Genomic DNA, 16,573 nt, shown 5'->3' with positions numbered 1-16,573 from the left:
CTTAACAAATGTTCATGATTGACTTCCACGGTGAAGGCATAACATCGTATAATAAAAATGAAACCCGCAAAATTATAACTTACGGATAAGTACCACCACCCTGCGTATTTCTGCCGTGAAGCAGTAATGCGTTTCGGTTTGAAGGGTGGGGCAGCCGTTGCAGCTATGCTGAGACCTTGGAATTTATATCTCAAGGTGGGTGGTGCATTTACGTAGTAGATATATATGGGCTCCAGTAACCACTTAATACCATGTGGGCTGTGAGCTCGTCCACGCATCTAAGCAATAAAAAACAAAAAAAGCAGAAACTTTGTTAAAAAACAACTAGATTTATATGAGTTGTTACCTATTGTGCCTGTGGCCTTGTAGAGACCACCAACGCCATCTAGTTTATATTTACTAACTTTGATTAATATGATAGGTTTTTAGAACTTAAAATATCCATCCAGTTCTGCAGCTAAACATACCACTGCTGGATTCAGGTAATAGGTAAGATGCATTATGTAATAATTGTAAAGAACATTGTGTACTTAACAAATTTGTCCTGATTAGTTATGTGTGCACTACTTATGTTACAAGCCAAATTTTTTACTAGTTGTTATTTATTGTGTATCTTTTCTTTTTAACATGTAATGTGTATTTTATGCCCAATATATAAATAAATACATAGACATTGTGTGTTACAGGTCAATTAAGTATAAAAATATTTTAATATTTTGTTTGTTTAGCTTTTGTTGATTAAAGTTTTCAGCTTTAATATTGAACATTTATTCACTGGACAAAACTTAATACTTTCATGTATTATATTTTAGTACAGAGTAATTTCGATGGTTTAAATGTGACATTCTTAAAAACCAAATTAATAAAAATTAATAAAGGCTATATTGCTGTTTTTGATGATATTGAAAAACCTTTTAAGGATATTAAACAATATAAAACACTGTGGTGTGTACAATACTTCACTATAACGTTAGTAGGTTGATTAAAATGATTTGCTTTAATTTAAACAATAGTAAATCAATAGCATTTAATAAAGGTATATTATTTACGCATATTCTAACGATACATACAGTAAGTTTTGTAATATTGTGTTCTGCTGAATGCAAATTGTGTTTCAAAGTTATTTCATTTTGAAGGTTTCAGGTTAAGTACAAGAGTTAAAGACGTTCTAAATTCCATAACAACAATAAAATTTTCAGAAATCAAGTATACAGGTGTTTGCTTACCAAAGTTATCATTGTTTCCCTTCTTATTAATGTTCTTCAATGAACCATCAAAGTTGTAATCCGAACTTTTATCATTGTCACTAGCCATTTAAAAATTGTATCTCTATAGTTAACGTAATTTTTAATATCACATTTATGATTTATCTCGAACATAAAAACTTTATAACGCAGTCTTGAAGAAAGTTATTTCCATTAAAACTAATGCTAAACTAATTACATACTCGACAGATAGTACATGTTTACACCCTCAAATCACAAATGCGTTCAAATTACATTCATTCTACTTCTATGAATTATTTCATGAACGTAGTTTTGGTAAACTATTAGTTTATTAAAATTAGGTAGCTCGTTGCTGTTTTGTATTATGTGCAAAGCAATAATGGTCACGCAAACAGCGTTTGATGTAAATAGTGCAAATATTCTTTTTAATTTCGATTTAGTACAAGTAATATCAATCAGTTATTGTTTTCGAACGTTTATTCATAATGTCAATCTAAGCATTCTTTACTCTTTGATCAAAAATCTACAGCTTGAGCTTATAGTCGCTGATATCTGACACCGTCCTGCCTGACATTCAAGACAATCCTGTGCTTGAAATAAATTTCAGAATAATTATCTAGAGTGTAATAAGTACCGTACCTTATTAATGGAGATTTCTCTAGCATAAAATAAATATTTACATGAAGGCAATACAAGATGTACATGCCTGCAGTTAAATAAAAACGTAAGGCCGAATCAAAATCTTGAGGTTGATAATTATGTTAAGCCTAAGAAGACGACATGCAAGCTGCTCTGCACGCGTTTTACGCAAGAGCATCCGGGTGATGGAAGGCCGGCTATCCTCGACCCACGCTGGTTCTGGCCCAGCGGGGTATTCCGTAGGGTAACCCACTCTAACCGGCGCCATCTAGGCGGGCTTCGGACAGTCTGCCGACCGAGAGGGCTGGCGGTTGTGGTGCCGACCACCGCCAGTCCGGCGTCCCGAGGGGGAGGGTGATGGGAGAGCTGTGCTCCGCACTAAACGCTTCACTTTCCCCCCTTTACCTTGTCATTAGTTCTGTCTCATGCGAGGTTTGGACGTTGGTTGTTGAGCGACAGGAGGTTTTAGTCAGTTCGACTCTGACATACCCCGCCCAGTATCCCCAGAAAAGGGCGGAAGTCCAGCGATTTCCTCCTTTCCTCCTGATCAAAAAAAAAAGCATACGGGAAGTCCACAACAGTGCAAAGTGGTATTTTATGCCTGGATAAAGATTTATTTTTTATAAATATAAATTAACTTTTCATCATTTCAATATATTAATACATATTTGAACTTGAATTTACAAACATCTAGATTTGCCTTCTTTCTTTCAACTTTTTCATCACATATCGAATAGTTTCTACTCTAAGATATAAACGACTAAGGAGGGTAGACCTAAGAAATACCACCTCAGTAATTTAAAAAATGTCCGCTGAAAGGGAACCAATAAGGTGGCGCCATCATAGCAGTAATTACCAGTAAGTGGAAAGATTTAAAAAGTAGCGAATATTGTTAGGTGTGCCTATCTCTACAGGTCTTTAAACTATATCGCGAAGCCGCTCCTATAAAGTTAGCTATACTGGTCACTGTTGAATCGAAAAAGTCTCAGCATCGTTACAACGGCTTCCCCACCCTTCAAACCGAAACGCATCACCGCTTCACAGCAGAAATAGGGAGGGTAGTGGTACCTACCCGCGCGGACTCACAAGAGGTCCTACCATCAGTAAAAGAATCGTAAGCGGGTTTTGGGAGATACCTACGGGGTTTTAATCGTTTCAACTTCCAAATGCCTTTGCGACTACTTATTGACCCATAGAAAAGGTTTTGCTTAAAAAAATAAAAATCTTTGTGAAACAATTTTCAAATTATTTAAATACAAGTTGTTTATTTAAATTTACTATATATTTTCTAAATCATGTTAAATATAAAGTGTTAAAAAAATTGGCGCTGATGGTGGTGAGGTGGTGAGCTGGTGATGACAAGGTATCACTGGTTAGGGTTCCAAAGTCAGAAAGCTCCCCGCGATACGCGCCATATCAAAAATGACCGTTTTCTACACAAAGCCCTTGACCCACCTGGATAACGAAAATTTCTTAAGATCTTGATCAAAATTTTTCGCTATGAAACTAAGGTGTAAATATTGACACTTGGTGTAAATTTATTGCTTATGCAAACTACACTTCGATCGCCGAATAATAAATAACCTTCATTAAATAAATTGTGTGTAAGCTACAATGCTAGTACAATGCTTGGATCACGATCGGGATGAAATCAATCGATTGGCTCTTCGGATCACATAGAGTAAATCCGATCCAAAAATTTATGGGGCATGCCCACGAACGAGTCATCGCTAAAACAAAAATCGAGACCATTCATTAATTTAAAATCGATTGATCGGTTTTTATGGTAAAACATTCTTTTTAAAACAGTTGTATCTTCAAATATGAGAAAGAAAAACTTCAGCTACACTTAGTTAAGGTAAAATTTAAATTATCACATTATTATTAGTTATGTTATTTAAGCTTAAAGTATCTTATTGTAAAACTAACTGGGATTCGTTTTATTTTTCCTATCCCCAATGTCAACAGTTCCGTTCAACAGAAATGTACCAAATGTCTAGTATTAGTCTCCAAGTCCAGAGGTTTGCTTAGTTGTTTTCTCGTCGTATGGTTATGACTGTTCCCAAAGCTCTGAAAATAAGTTACGGGTTGAAGTTTTTTTCAGTAAGTTTTGGTCAGGATATCGAAAAAAAACTCATTTTGTGTAACGGCTGTCCTACCATTTAAACCTTGATGCTCGATTGCCACGTGGAACAATACGCAGGACAACAATTGATATTTAAACTTTTTATTTTATCGGAACTATGTCTATTACTCACCTCAGAAGCTTAAAGTAAAAATACCTTACACTCGATTTTAAAAAATTTCAACTCGAGTTACTAGAGCTAAAATGATTGAACTTGTCTCATTAATTAGTTACAGTACATCACTAGGTTGCATGCACCAAATTCGTGCGAATTGTGAATTTTCAACAGAATACAGAATTTAGTTCATTGTGTTGTGCATCAATAGGAGTTTATAAGTGAACTGAATTAAAATAAAGTAAACAAGTTTTATAAAAGTAAAGTACCAATTAAAATAAGAAATTTGTTATTTTGTGGTGATAATTATTTTTCTTAATCACCATACAATCTCAACAGTTTGCTGATGTGATAATTCTTGAAATGTCATCGTATATGGCAGGTGTTTTTGATTTAGATTTAGATGTGGATACAGTTACAGTAGCAGATTCAGATGAAGATGATATTATCGATGTCGATGAGGTACATACTCACGTTTGTATATTTGACGGACTCTCAATACTTAACCTAAAACCTTGTTCTAAATTCAATTGACTGTCAAGGATAAAGATTCGTCGCAGTACGTACTTACAGTTTATGAGCTGGTGTTGTTTTTGTTCATCTTGAAGAAGTTAAATTATTTGACAATTGTTGCCAAATCTTACACTATCCTATAACGTTTTATTTTAACATAAACAGAGTTTTTGTCGTTGTTTTGAATAGCTTCCTGATTGTTGTATAATATCTATTATTTTTCTGAAAGGTGGACTATGAACCAGAATTACATGTGAACAGTATTGTGGAGTAAGTATTGTATTCACTTAGTATAATTGATCAAAAGACAGATTAATTTAATAAAATGATTTATACCTAACACTAGGGCAGAAGGATCAGAAACGATTCAACTTTGTGAAGATAATGTGAATCCAGGTCAATGTAAACGTCTTGGTCCTCAAGACTTTGAATTACGAAAAGTACTTGGAAAAGGAGGATATGGAAAAGTTTTTCAAGTTCGTAAAATCACAGGGCAAGATGCTGGTGCCCATTTTGCTATGAAAGTTCTTAAAAAAGCTTCCATAGTTCGAAATCAAAAAGATACTGCACATACCAAGGCTGAAAGGAATATATTGGAAGCTGTAAAGGTTGGTGAACATTAAATACAAAAATTTGAAATTAAATTTCAAAATTGTAGTATTCAAGTTGAATTGTGATCTTGATAGTCTACCTCTGTATAAATTCTGGTTAAAGTAATACAATACTGTGAATATCAATAGCATCTATGGGTATTGTAAAGGAAAGCAGGCATATTAAATTCATTCATTTCATTCATGATTCATAGACCCCTTTGTTGTATCCCTTTTGTTCTAACCCAACTGCTGTTAAGAGTCAACCTAGCCTATCACAATGGGAAAGCTGCTACCCACTTGAAATTGAATCAGAATCCATCACTGGTTAATGATAGAAATGGACAGATTTGGAATCTACCTCTTCCAACCTACAGTATTCCCTGTCTGATCCCTAATAATTATCCAAAATTGTAAAGTTTACTATATGAAATGTTATGATATGAATACATTTTAAACAAGAACTGGTGTACTTAACACCTAAACCTGGAATACCTATATACTTGAAAATACTCAACAACAATACTTACACCAACTGAATCTGAACTCACAGTACAGTAGTCTGGATTACTAATCAGTAGAATAAAAGAAAAATATAAAATACAGCCAAAATATAAGTTCATTAAACTCAACAAAAACTTTTCACAATAAAGTAATTTTTATGTTTGGTACTCTGGCACATAAATAAGTATAACAAATTTGTATAAAAGGCCATAAGTGCTCATTTTATACCAGATTCAGTTATTAAGCTTAGTGGGAATTAAGATATTGTCCACAAATATAAAAAATAATCTGAAACTACATTTTTGATAGATGATAACTATAGATTCAACAGCTTTAAGGCTGAAGATGCTTATACACCTAATGAATATAATCTTACAATGATTATTGTGATTGTGGGGTATTTCAAGATTAAAAATAATCTAGCATTGAATCTGTTAGTTCTGCGGAAGAAACTTGTGCTTTATTAAGCAAATTGTATACATGTATAAGCTACCAATGGAGTGATTCTAATAATAATGATAAAAATATGATATAGTATGTAGAAATATGAGATATAGAAGAGTGGGTGTGTAATGGGACTACCTAGCTACATTTCTCTCAGATGCCTACATTATAATGGTTGAGATATTATGGATCATTATATAATATTACTTTCACCACTATGTTTCTAACTCAGTCATTTTTAAACATAGATTCATTTTCTTTACATTATATTCTTGCTATATTTAATTCAGAATAACAAGTTTCAAAAATAATATGTCAAAATTCTAATTAAACTGATACTGTAGAAAAATTGCTCAATCTAAAAGCTCTTCTTATGTGGACCTTGTTTTCAAAATTAGCTTTATTTACTTATAAAATTAAATTATCTCTTGTAATATGTACTAAATAGACAATAAATACAAATGTAGGCCAAAATGGGGCAAGAATCTGGGTTTGGAGCATAAGTGTTCTTTTTAACATATTATGTCCAGAAGTAAGATAATGAATTTCTAAGAAAGCACTATAACCAGCATATACACATCATTGTCGTTTGTGTTTTAACTAGTTGACATCAGGTGTGCAGTGAACATGACTGCTTGCATAAACCAAAAACTACAAAAAAAGAAAGGTATAAAGTGACAGAAATTGATTCTAATTCTGTGAAGTAATCATCATGCGTTAAAATAAAACTTGCCAAAAGTTATAAATCTTGTATAATTACAGATAATTTTAGCAAAAGTTGCAAAATTTCAAAGTGAAGGATAATTATTATTTATATGTAACAGAGACTTCACACTTTATCCCCATACGTCCCAATACATAAACACAATTTATTTATTAAATTTTATTAATATTTATTTTCTTTTGCAGCATCCATTCATAGTAGAACTAGTGTATGCTTTCCAGACCGGTGGAAAGTTGTACTTAATTTTAGAATATTTAAGTGGTGGAGAGCTTTTTATGCACCTTGAAAGGGAGGGGATTTTCCTGGAAGATACAGCCTGGTATGTAATAATATAATACAGATTGGATGTTGAGTGCAAAAGAACTGTTTTGACTCAGTTTCTGCATTTGGAATGTTTAGAATGTAATACTTCAATGACAAATAGTATTCATTTTCTAAGCATGCCAAGCAAACTACTTATCGTTTATGAGCCTATTTTGCGCTTGTGCTAGTAACAGGCGAATTTTAAAAATACAATAAATTTATAATTTGAAACAATTTTTCCATCACCATTTAATTTATGTTGTCATATCAGAAATTACCAGCTGTGGTGGTTGTCTTCAGTTTCAGTTCTGTTACACCTGATATTCATTATGCCATGACTCATGTGTATATACTTATTACTTTTAACAACTTTCAGTTTCTACCTATCAGAGATTATACTGGCCTTAGAACATTTGCATAGCTTAGGAATAATATATCGTGATTTAAAACCTGAAAATGTACTACTCGACGCTCAAGGACATGTCAAATTAACAGATTTTGGATTATGTAAGGAACACATCCAGGAGGGTATTGTAACCCACACATTCTGTGGAACCATCGAATATATGTGAGTTATCTCTAAATTCGAATTTTAAGTACAAGTAATATTATCAAACAAAAAAAAAACTACTAACAAACTTTTCAGGGCCCCAGAAATTTTAACTAGAAGTGGCCATGGTAAAGCTGTTGATTGGTGGAGTCTAGGAGCATTGATGTATGATATGCTGATAGGTCAGGTATGTTTGATCAATTTTGTCATAATTTACCAGATAATCATCTGCAGTCATCTTCTTTTTCCAATTCACAGTAAGCTTATAACACTGCTTGAATGCTGTAAATTTATCATCATTAAGAATTTAATTTGGTGTTTGGTGTTTCTAAAAAAATAATTTTATCAACCCTTCCAATGCACACTTGTTCCATCAACATGCATGCTGAGTCAATGACGTTTTTCAAATCGTTATATCAGTCGGCAAATGTGCATATTTTTTTTTTGCGAGACTCGTTTTTTATTCAGTTACCCACATTTGACGGCCTTAATTTTATGTAAAAAAAAGAACATGAAATGTCAATTCGCTCAAAGTGAGGCATGTCCGAAAATTTAGTTTAAAAAAAACCGTCAGAGATTTTCAAGAGGAAGGTTTGTAGATGCGAAAAAAATACAGTGTCGATTAACTTTAAAAAAAAAAGTATATTTATTCAAAGACTTGAATTGAAGCATTTTCGTAGTGAAAAGTGGAAAAAAATCAAATTCTATTGCGAATTATTTAATACACATGTTTACTATTTAATTAACTAAATAAATATATATTTAGTTTATATTTACAATTTTTTTTAAAAAGAAAAACATGTATGGAAACTTGATACGGTAAGCGATACGTTTTTAGTGTACTGTACGTTGTATAGCGGACTTACTGTTAGTGTTACTTAGGTACATTTCTTATCTGAAGTCCCTAAAGTGATTCTAACTGCAGGTATAACTTTTTCGCCAAATACTTGATCGGTCAATTACGAGAGCGAGCATTTAATGCGCGTCGTCTGCTATTTTCTGCATCTATCATCACTCATTCCTCGTCATGGCTATTAATGGCTTCTTCGGCTATTTCTTCCGCTTAATCTTCATCTTCATTAGACATATTTCATCAACATTTTCGGTGTCCGACTAAGCGAGTAAAACGCGCTCAATAAAATTCGTTCCTCATTAAATGCAAAAAAAACTATTAGCGTTTTCTATCAAAATGCACTTTCCTGTTAAAATAGAACACGATATATCGGACACAAAAAGTGTCTTATTTTTAACGCATTAGTGCACACATGGATCAAAACTACTCAATGTCCTATTCTGGTGGCTGTCCTCGGCATTCGGACATGATACTGAATGACAGTATCAAGTTTTATGATACAATCGGCGAAAGAAAATGTTCCTGGTCAAAACGACCCAGTGTGCACTCAAAGGGCTAATGAAACTGCACTTTATATTTTTAGTTCTAGTCCTAATCAATTTTACACTTCGTCCCGTCATACACGATGTTCTTTAAAAACTACTTGCAAACACAAATCACCATATAGTAGATATATAAAAATATTAAATAGGGCTATAATATTGTTAAAGTTATTAATATTGGAAACCGGACACATTTGTACAGCAACACATACATACTCAAAGAAATTATATTCTAAAAAAAAACAATATTTATTGTCTGTTACAATACTATATTACTATAATATAATAAAAAATACAATATGTTGCTATTTTCTTTTTATTAGCTTTGCTGACAAACTTGTGATTAAAACGCAACCGTCGCCCTTGCAATCGCAATGTTAATACATTGTTGACAGGCTACCACCAACCGTGAGCACGCATGAACACACTTCATAATTTGTTAACCTTCATTTTAGATAATAATATAAAATAGATAAATGCAGATGAATTTGTATGGAAAAATACAAGGATGCATTCCTAACCCAGGAATTAATTTTAATGCACAAAGTCTAATTTAATTAAACTTGACCTTGATATTTGTTGTTAGGTAGTACTTAATGAATTTTTTTCTCGCAGCCACCATACACTGGAGACAATCGTACGAAAACCATAGAAAAAATATTAAAAGGGAAACTTATGTTACCTGCCTACCTCACGCAAGACGCTCGTGATTTAATCAGACGTCTAATGAAGCGTTCAGAGACTCAGCGCCTGGGAGCCGCCGGGGCAGCGGCTGTTCGGGGTCACGCTTTCTTCAAACACGTACATTGGGATGATGTATTTGCTCGAAGATTAGAACCACCAATAAAACCAAGATTAGTAAGTTGTATACCTAATATTTTTCTTCTCTTTTTAAACAGTAAATGCAAGGAAATTGTACATGATGTACAAAATATTTTTAAATAAAATATTGTCTGTATTTGTGTTTATTAATACTCTTAATTTTCCAGACCAGTGAAGATGATGTATCACAATTCGACACAAGATTTACTTTACAAACACCAATTGATTCACCAGATGAATCTACTTTAAGTGAAAGTGCCAACTTAATGTTCCAGGTATTTGCAATAAATATTTGTTTAGCTAGTTCTTTAACAACTGTTTTTCTTTTGCCTAAATGGCACCATGTAAGCTCACTCCGTCAGAACTAGTGTGATCCGTAAATGCGGTCCTCCATCAACGTCAATAAGATTCTTATGCCATTTACACCTCGTCTCCTTGGGTCTCCTTTGCTGATTCCCAAATAGACATACTGGAGCATCCGGCATGGCGTCTCCGAAACATTTTGGATGTTAGGTAATTCGGACAAAAATATTATCCTGGCCCCCGTGCCGACGTGTTGGTGCAGAGAGAACGCCCTCTTTCGCCCCTACGCCTGCATCGCCAAGATGGTGCACTTGATGCCAAGCGTCATGGCTGCTATAACGGTCTTTGCGGTCATTTGTACGTACACGATTTGATACGTCTTATTTATTTCGGCCGCAATGTACTAGTGCGTCGAGATTTGAATGATTGGGCGGTCGTTATTTCAATGAATTAGATACTAGGCTCGTGTCTCAAGGTGTGTAGTGACATTCACGCGAACTTAGTGAAGATATTAATGAGAGTTAGAGTTAGAGTGCCGGGATATAGGGTGGGGTGCTTATTGCCAGCGAGTAGGTAGACTTAGTCGCTTCTGACCTCAAACTCGGGTCACGGCTGCATTCAATTCGCGTACCAACTGTGCAAACCCTTAATGATCCCAAGTCTAGTTGTCACTATCTTTTTTTTTTATTGCTTAGATGGATGGACGAGCTCATCGCCTACCTGGTGTTGGGTGGTTAACAGAGTCCATAGACATCTACAACGTAAATGCCGCCATCCATCTTGAAACATGAGTTCTAAGGTCTCACTTATAACACTAAAACGGCTGCCCCGCCCTTCGAACCGAAACGCATTACTGCTTCACGGCAGAAACAGGCAGCGTGGTGATATCTACCCGTGCGGACTCCCAAGACGTCCTACCACCAGTATATCTTTGTGATTTATGCGGAATGTGTAATGTTCCAGGGATTCACATACGTGGCGCCGTCTGTTATGGACGAGATCCACAAGCCCAGAGTTATAACGGCTCGTTCTCCTCGTCGTCCGAGACCGCATCATAACTTTACTATCCCGCCCGCCGCCGCTGCCCACAATCACACTCACGCTCAACAAGAGGACCTCATGGAAGTTCAAGGTTTACCTATATAGTAAGTAAAATATAGAAAAAAAAACTTAGGTACTGTTGTATTAATTTAAGGTGTTCTGTATCCCATATGAGAATTAAATGCGGGTAACAACTCACCTATTCACATTTGCCTTATATACAGCTTGTAAAACTTTATATTAGAGAGAAAATAAAACTATAATATATGTAACGGCGACTGCATGAAGAATTATTAAAACGGTATAATTAGATAATCCATAGTTAAGTATTTTCCTGAACTGATATTTTAACTAAAGTCTCATTGTGATATGGAACACATGTTGTGCTACAATAAAGTAATATATTTTAGCTAATCGTTGAGAAATTAATATTTCTCATTATTCTTAAATTAAGGTGAGTGTCCCTCTTGATGATTAAGCTTTCCTTTGAAATTAATTGTGTAAGTATGTATACCATCGATCGTATAAAGTTTATTTCATTAAAGACATCTTAACTCCTAGTAACAGGGACGTTAAATTAATATTGTGTTTCGTTTAAAATATTACCAAAATGTAAAGGTGAAAGTACTTTTTAATCGCACAAAAATGGTTAAATGAAAATCCTTTCTAATTCGGTGGCGAGGGTAGTTTTATAATCACGAAAAAACTATTCACAACGCTGTATGATGTCGACACACGTGATAACGTCACCGCCATAAGAAGTGCGTGCGTGTGAGAAAGATCTTGAAAATATTGTTGGTTTCATCATTTTAAGACTAATTTTGATGCAATTAAAAAAAAAAACTTCACTTTAAAGATTTTGTTTTTATTCATGTCGTTTCGTGTAAAACAACGAACAAAATGAAACATCCATTTTATTATTGCTTGGAAGTATTTTATAGACGCATCTCTTTGTTATAGATATGAATGATAAGTGAATTGTCACAAAATCCAGAGTACCTATTATTGTACTGACATTAAACTGTTTATTTTACAGCAATAAATATTCGAAATTGAAATGAATATAATTAACACATCAAGAGGTAGATACTAAAATAAAACATTTAGATGAATTAATTATTTAATAAGAACGAGTGCTGCCGAATCGGTCAATATCGAAGATATTTTATTGACATCAAATATTGTTTGTGAACGAGTTGTAAACCTTAATATTGTAAAATAAATTATTTATATGTTTAATTATAAAAAAAATTTCTTTCGCATACTAAATAATTATTTCTATCTCACCAAAATCGCCACTGTATTTCACTTAATTTTGCTTGTTAAATTCATGTGATGAATCCTAAGCAATCTTTAGTTCATACAGGAGTTAGTTTACACATCACACCAATTACCATTTTCCCGTCTATGTTAGATTTTATCATCATTATAAGTTTGTTTACTGCCAAGTTTCATTTTTTTATTTAACTTATGAATTTCATATCAACCATGTTATCAATTCAATATGTGTGCAAATTATTTTTACACTTTAAAAGGCCTTTAACAGGGTGAAAAAAACCTATCGCGTTTTCGTAACTTCTAAATATAGCAGCGGTGGATCGTTTTTATCTGATTACGTAGATATTTTTGAGTCAGCAGAGTAGCCTTTATTATTCGTTGAAATTGTTTTGAGCACTGCCAAAATATTATAAACCATCGAATATAAAAACAGATTATTTTCGTCCAGTGGAATGAATGCTTGACTCTGAAGCTGTGGGCTATTTATTATTTAAGCGTTTTTGAAGATGCAGGCTGATTATAAAACCCTGGAACGTTTCTCGCTTAAGATGCACTGAGATTTGGTTTCACTAAATCATTTAGGTTAATAAAATCCCGAAAAATATCTATAGCAAATACATAAACACATACTTTATTTTGTGATAAATTTTTGATTAAGTAAAGGTTGTAAGCGTACTCGAAAAAAATCTCTTAGATTACCCGCCTTAGCTAAGAAACTATTATTAGCGTGCCCTTTATGACAATTATTTTTTTACTTGACTATGGGGCTATTCAAGCTATGCGCGAACGGTTAGATTGGCTCACGGTCTCAACCTGAGTACTAGCCCTAGCAAGAGCATTGCCTCACAGAATTTACTACCGGATCGGAATCGCGACCCAATGAGAAGATCCGGCGAGAAACTCAGTAGGTTGTGTCTATGGATTAATTCGTTTGTCGAACTCTTCGTCGAACACAGAACACCTCACGACTTCGCGGCAGAAAAATTCCAGTCCACTCGCAATTATAATAGCAATTATTAATTGTAATGCGTAAGTGGCTATTATTGATCAATAAGTGCTTGAAAATTGTTTTAAGTTCTAATTTTCACAGATTACTTAATAAAGAGTATATACTTTTGGAAGTGTGGCGATTCGTGAAATGCTAAAACTAACATTCCCGATTAAAAAACGCGTTTCCTTTTAGTAATGCAGTGTAACACAGTTTCACCTGTCGCTACCTCGCTTGCTGTCCTGCGAGGCGGTCAACAACGGCATTCACTTATGACACTAAGTGAATCCCGTTCTTAACACTAATAAGTTTTAGTGCTTGTTCATTGCGGATTTAGAAATCATTAACGCGCGGCTTAGTAAATAAACGTTATTTTTAGTTTACTTTATGATCGTGTATCGTCCTACTGCGTTCGGATTCGGGAACGAATTCATTAACCGCGATTGTATTGAAAGATTAAAAATTGTTTTTATTCTTACACATTGAAAGTTTTCTTTAAAAAATCAAATAGGTAGGTACCTACCATCTGAGATTTAAAAGTATTCTTCATTTCGTTAATGTCATGGACATTGACATCCAAGGGATTAATAAGCTAAACGGCGGGTTACATTTTAGAGCAACGCAAAATTCGGATTTTTTTCAAGAAATAGCAATATTGAATTACCGTGATATGTCTGATAAAGAAAAAAAACCTTTTCATTATTGTTGCTGTGTGAAGTAGCAGTTTGGTTAACTGAAGTGTTTGGTAGATTTAAGAGAACATTGATATATCGTTATAGGTTAGTGTGAGAGTAAACAATAAAATTATTGAACATCTTTTATGTATATTTTATTCAATCATAAATTTACATAAAAATGTAAACGAAGCTTATTAAAGACATAATCAAATAAGACCTTTGCGTCTTGTTGTTAGAGTACATACGTTATAATAATATCAACGTCATTGGCTACTAGTTTGTAAATGTAAAAGAAATTGTAGGGCGCGTTGCGAGCGCCCAAAAGAGGATAATATCTTCCAGCCTTCTACTGCAAAGTACCAACGGTTCCCGTGTGAAAGTAAAGATCAGCTTCATTCCAGGGCTATTGTGGCTTCAACCTCATGACTCGAGATTGGCAGCCAGGTTCGAATTGTGCTGCTCATGGTTTGCTGTATCCGTTGAAAGCCAGATTGGTAACTCGTCTATTCATAACCCTAAATCCAAATGATTTTAATGTAAATTACGAAAATATCACTGACCGATATGTACACTTAGTTATTTTCAATTCCAAAATGTGTCCGTGGAACGTATATAATTCCATCAGAAGTGTAAGCCTCTTACTAATTGCTATTTATTTTTGCCTAGATTTTAATAATAGTTTCCAGTCGTTATTTAAATACGAAATATATTATTATACCAGTATAAATACTAAAAATGTATGTGGTAAAATTTATAATCAATATACCTACGTACTTACCTATGTATGATTTCGTTTTATTATAAACAAGTTACCGGATGATATTTATAATAATTTGATAGCAGTGAAATGTTCTAACCCCCGTAATATTATTATGAAAAGAAATAAAATATTAACTTGTTACCATGCTTCATGATTGAAATAAAAGGTCTTTTTTATTTTGTAAATGTAGTTTTATTGAGCATTTATTAGTTTTCCCACAACATGTTTTTTCTTACGTATAAATACGGTAATGTGAATAACGCTAAGAACTTCGATGTCAAGCACGGCTTAAGAAATCAGGCCCTCGCCTTGATTTTGGTTCATGAGATTGGTGTTGCTTAGTTTTTTTACTCAATTTGGATTTGTTAAAAGACTCACTAAGCACAATGATTGAGAATTGTATTACAGTTTTGAATGATAGTCACAGCCTCACAATGCCTTACAATGAATGTATCGATCCGTTTATATTTCACCTTATAAGTTCCTTCTGAAAGCATGATACTTTTTATAGATGCCTTCACTACAAACCTACCAGATGGAACTGTTTTACCACTGCAGCAAAAAGCTTTCTTCAGACTGCCCTGTGGCTTTAGGGAGCTTTTAGCCCTTTCACTACTATCGGCGACTATATTCACTCGCCACAAAACGCCACCTGTACACGATGGGTGACTATAGTCATCGGCCGAAAAATTATAAATACACTTTCAGCACGGAGCACGTTGCCTACAAAACAGTGCAACAAGACCTGCCGCAGCGAAAGGGTTAAGAGTCAAAAATGCATCTACTTACCTCACCAAATCAAATCTAGTTCTGATGTTCCAGCTTTGCAGCATGATGCAAAGCCCCACATCTGTAAAGTCTAAGATAGAGTAGGGTGGTTTCTTAGAATTATGGCCGCGGCATACGTGACGGGTTTTTATACGAATGAGACAGGAAGTTTTGCAGAAAGAACATCGTTTCATACAAAATGTATATGATAGAGCATATTTCACGGAGACAGGACGGGACAGGAACGTGGCACTCACGGGACGTACCCTGTCCCGTCCATGATTCCGCTACGTATGCACAGTCACTCCGTTCGTTCCGGAGAGAGAACTAGTGACGTCTTGATCATGATATTTTCCTGTAAAGAAAAACTTGGCATTCGAAAATACTGATAAAATTGAGTCTGCTCATCCAGAAGTTCTTTGTAGATAGTGTGGTATTCTCCTTCTTTTTTCTCTATTCTGCCATGCAGGATGTACAGAAAATCTCCTTTTCTTGTTCACGGTCATAGCTACCTCGTCATCTAGAGCATTAGTAATTAAAGCCAATTCTTGAAATGAAAAATCCATCGTTCCTTGTTCACAACACTAGCACATTAGACCCGAGTCACTGTAGCAATGTGTATGCATTTATATCACTTTCCCGTCCCATTCACATCCCGTCTGAGGTAATATCTTGTTATGTACGCAGCAGCCTTTGGTGCCCATCATACTATCTACTAGAGATGGTTTTCATTATATTCCTTTCAGGTCAAACTGTATCATTCGAGTGGCATGCGCAATGTCCTCCTCATGTCTACTAGCCAAACTGC

The 16,573-nt window shown here is 34.4% G+C and overlaps 2 protein-coding genes and 1 long non-coding RNA gene across 7 annotated transcripts in view; 1 reads left to right on the top strand and 2 right to left on the bottom strand.

Moving 5' to 3' along the window:
• The window catches only part of LOC101743970 (phosphatase and actin regulator 1), a 62,289-nt gene extending 60,557 nt beyond the window's left edge, over positions 1-1,732 (bottom strand). For 2 of the 4 annotated variants that reach the window (XM_038013271.2, XM_038013274.2), the window contains exon 1: positions 1,227-1,705. In XM_038013271.2, coding sequence (XP_037869199.1) covers positions 1,227-1,314 — 88 coding nt within the window. In that variant the 5' untranslated portion in view covers positions 1,315-1,705. Of the gene's footprint in view, positions 1-1,226 lie in introns of all 4 variants that reach the window. The other 2 variants (XM_038013269.2, XM_038013277.2) reach the window with 2 other exon arrangements.
• Positions 1,733-3,102: 1,370 nt separating this feature from the next.
• LOC110384983 (uncharacterized) lies at positions 3,103-4,636 on the bottom strand. Its single transcript, XR_005245108.2, has 3 exons — positions 4,580-4,636; positions 3,795-3,935; positions 3,103-3,595 (listed from the first exon to the last, which is right to left on the bottom strand). It is a non-coding gene; the product is annotated as an uncharacterized LOC110384983 (long non-coding RNA).
• On the top strand, positions 4,045-15,182 carry LOC100174852 (ribosomal protein S6 kinase). Of its 2 annotated transcripts, XM_038013106.2 has the most exons (10): positions 4,045-4,567; positions 4,848-4,888; positions 4,965-5,226; positions 7,066-7,199; positions 7,560-7,751; positions 7,830-7,920; positions 9,744-9,986; positions 10,118-10,225; positions 11,217-11,398; positions 12,331-15,182. In XM_038013106.2, the coding sequence occupies exons 1-10, from the start codon at positions 4,469-4,471 to the stop codon at positions 12,353-12,355; spliced, it is 1,377 nt and encodes a 458-aa protein (XP_037869034.1). In that variant the 5' UTR covers positions 4,045-4,468; the 3' UTR covers positions 12,356-15,182. The 2 variants fall into 2 exon arrangements, with proteins under 2 accessions (XP_037869034.1, NP_001124378.1); NM_001130906.1 differs by lacking the exon at positions 12,331-15,182 and having other exon boundaries at positions 4,481-4,567; positions 11,217-11,399.
• Positions 15,183-16,573: the final 1,391 nt, after the last annotated feature.

The sequence above is a fragment of the Bombyx mori genome, chromosome 10 (assembly GCF_030269925.1).
Source record: "Bombyx mori chromosome 10, ASM3026992v2".
NCBI classification, from domain to species: Eukaryota; Metazoa; Arthropoda; class Insecta; order Lepidoptera; family Bombycidae; genus Bombyx; species Bombyx mori.
Note: the sequence above shows the minus strand (reverse complement) of the source record. Positions and strands in the feature narration are given on the sequence as shown.

What these genes read in the sequence shown, in the direction of transcription:
- LOC100174852 (XM_038013106.2), top strand. Translation starts at nt 4,469, where the DNA reads ATGTCATCGTATATGGCAGGTGTTTTTGATTTAGATTTAGATGTGGAT. An exon ending in TGTGGAACCATCGAATATAT is followed by an intron (nt 7,752 to 7,829) that starts GTGAGTTATCTC and finishes CAAACTTTTCAG; the next exon opens with GGCCCCAGAAATTTTAACTA. An exon ending in ATGATATGCTGATAGGTCAG is followed by an intron (nt 7,921 to 9,743) that starts GTATGTTTGATC and finishes TTTTTCTCGCAG; the next exon opens with CCACCATACACTGGAGACAA.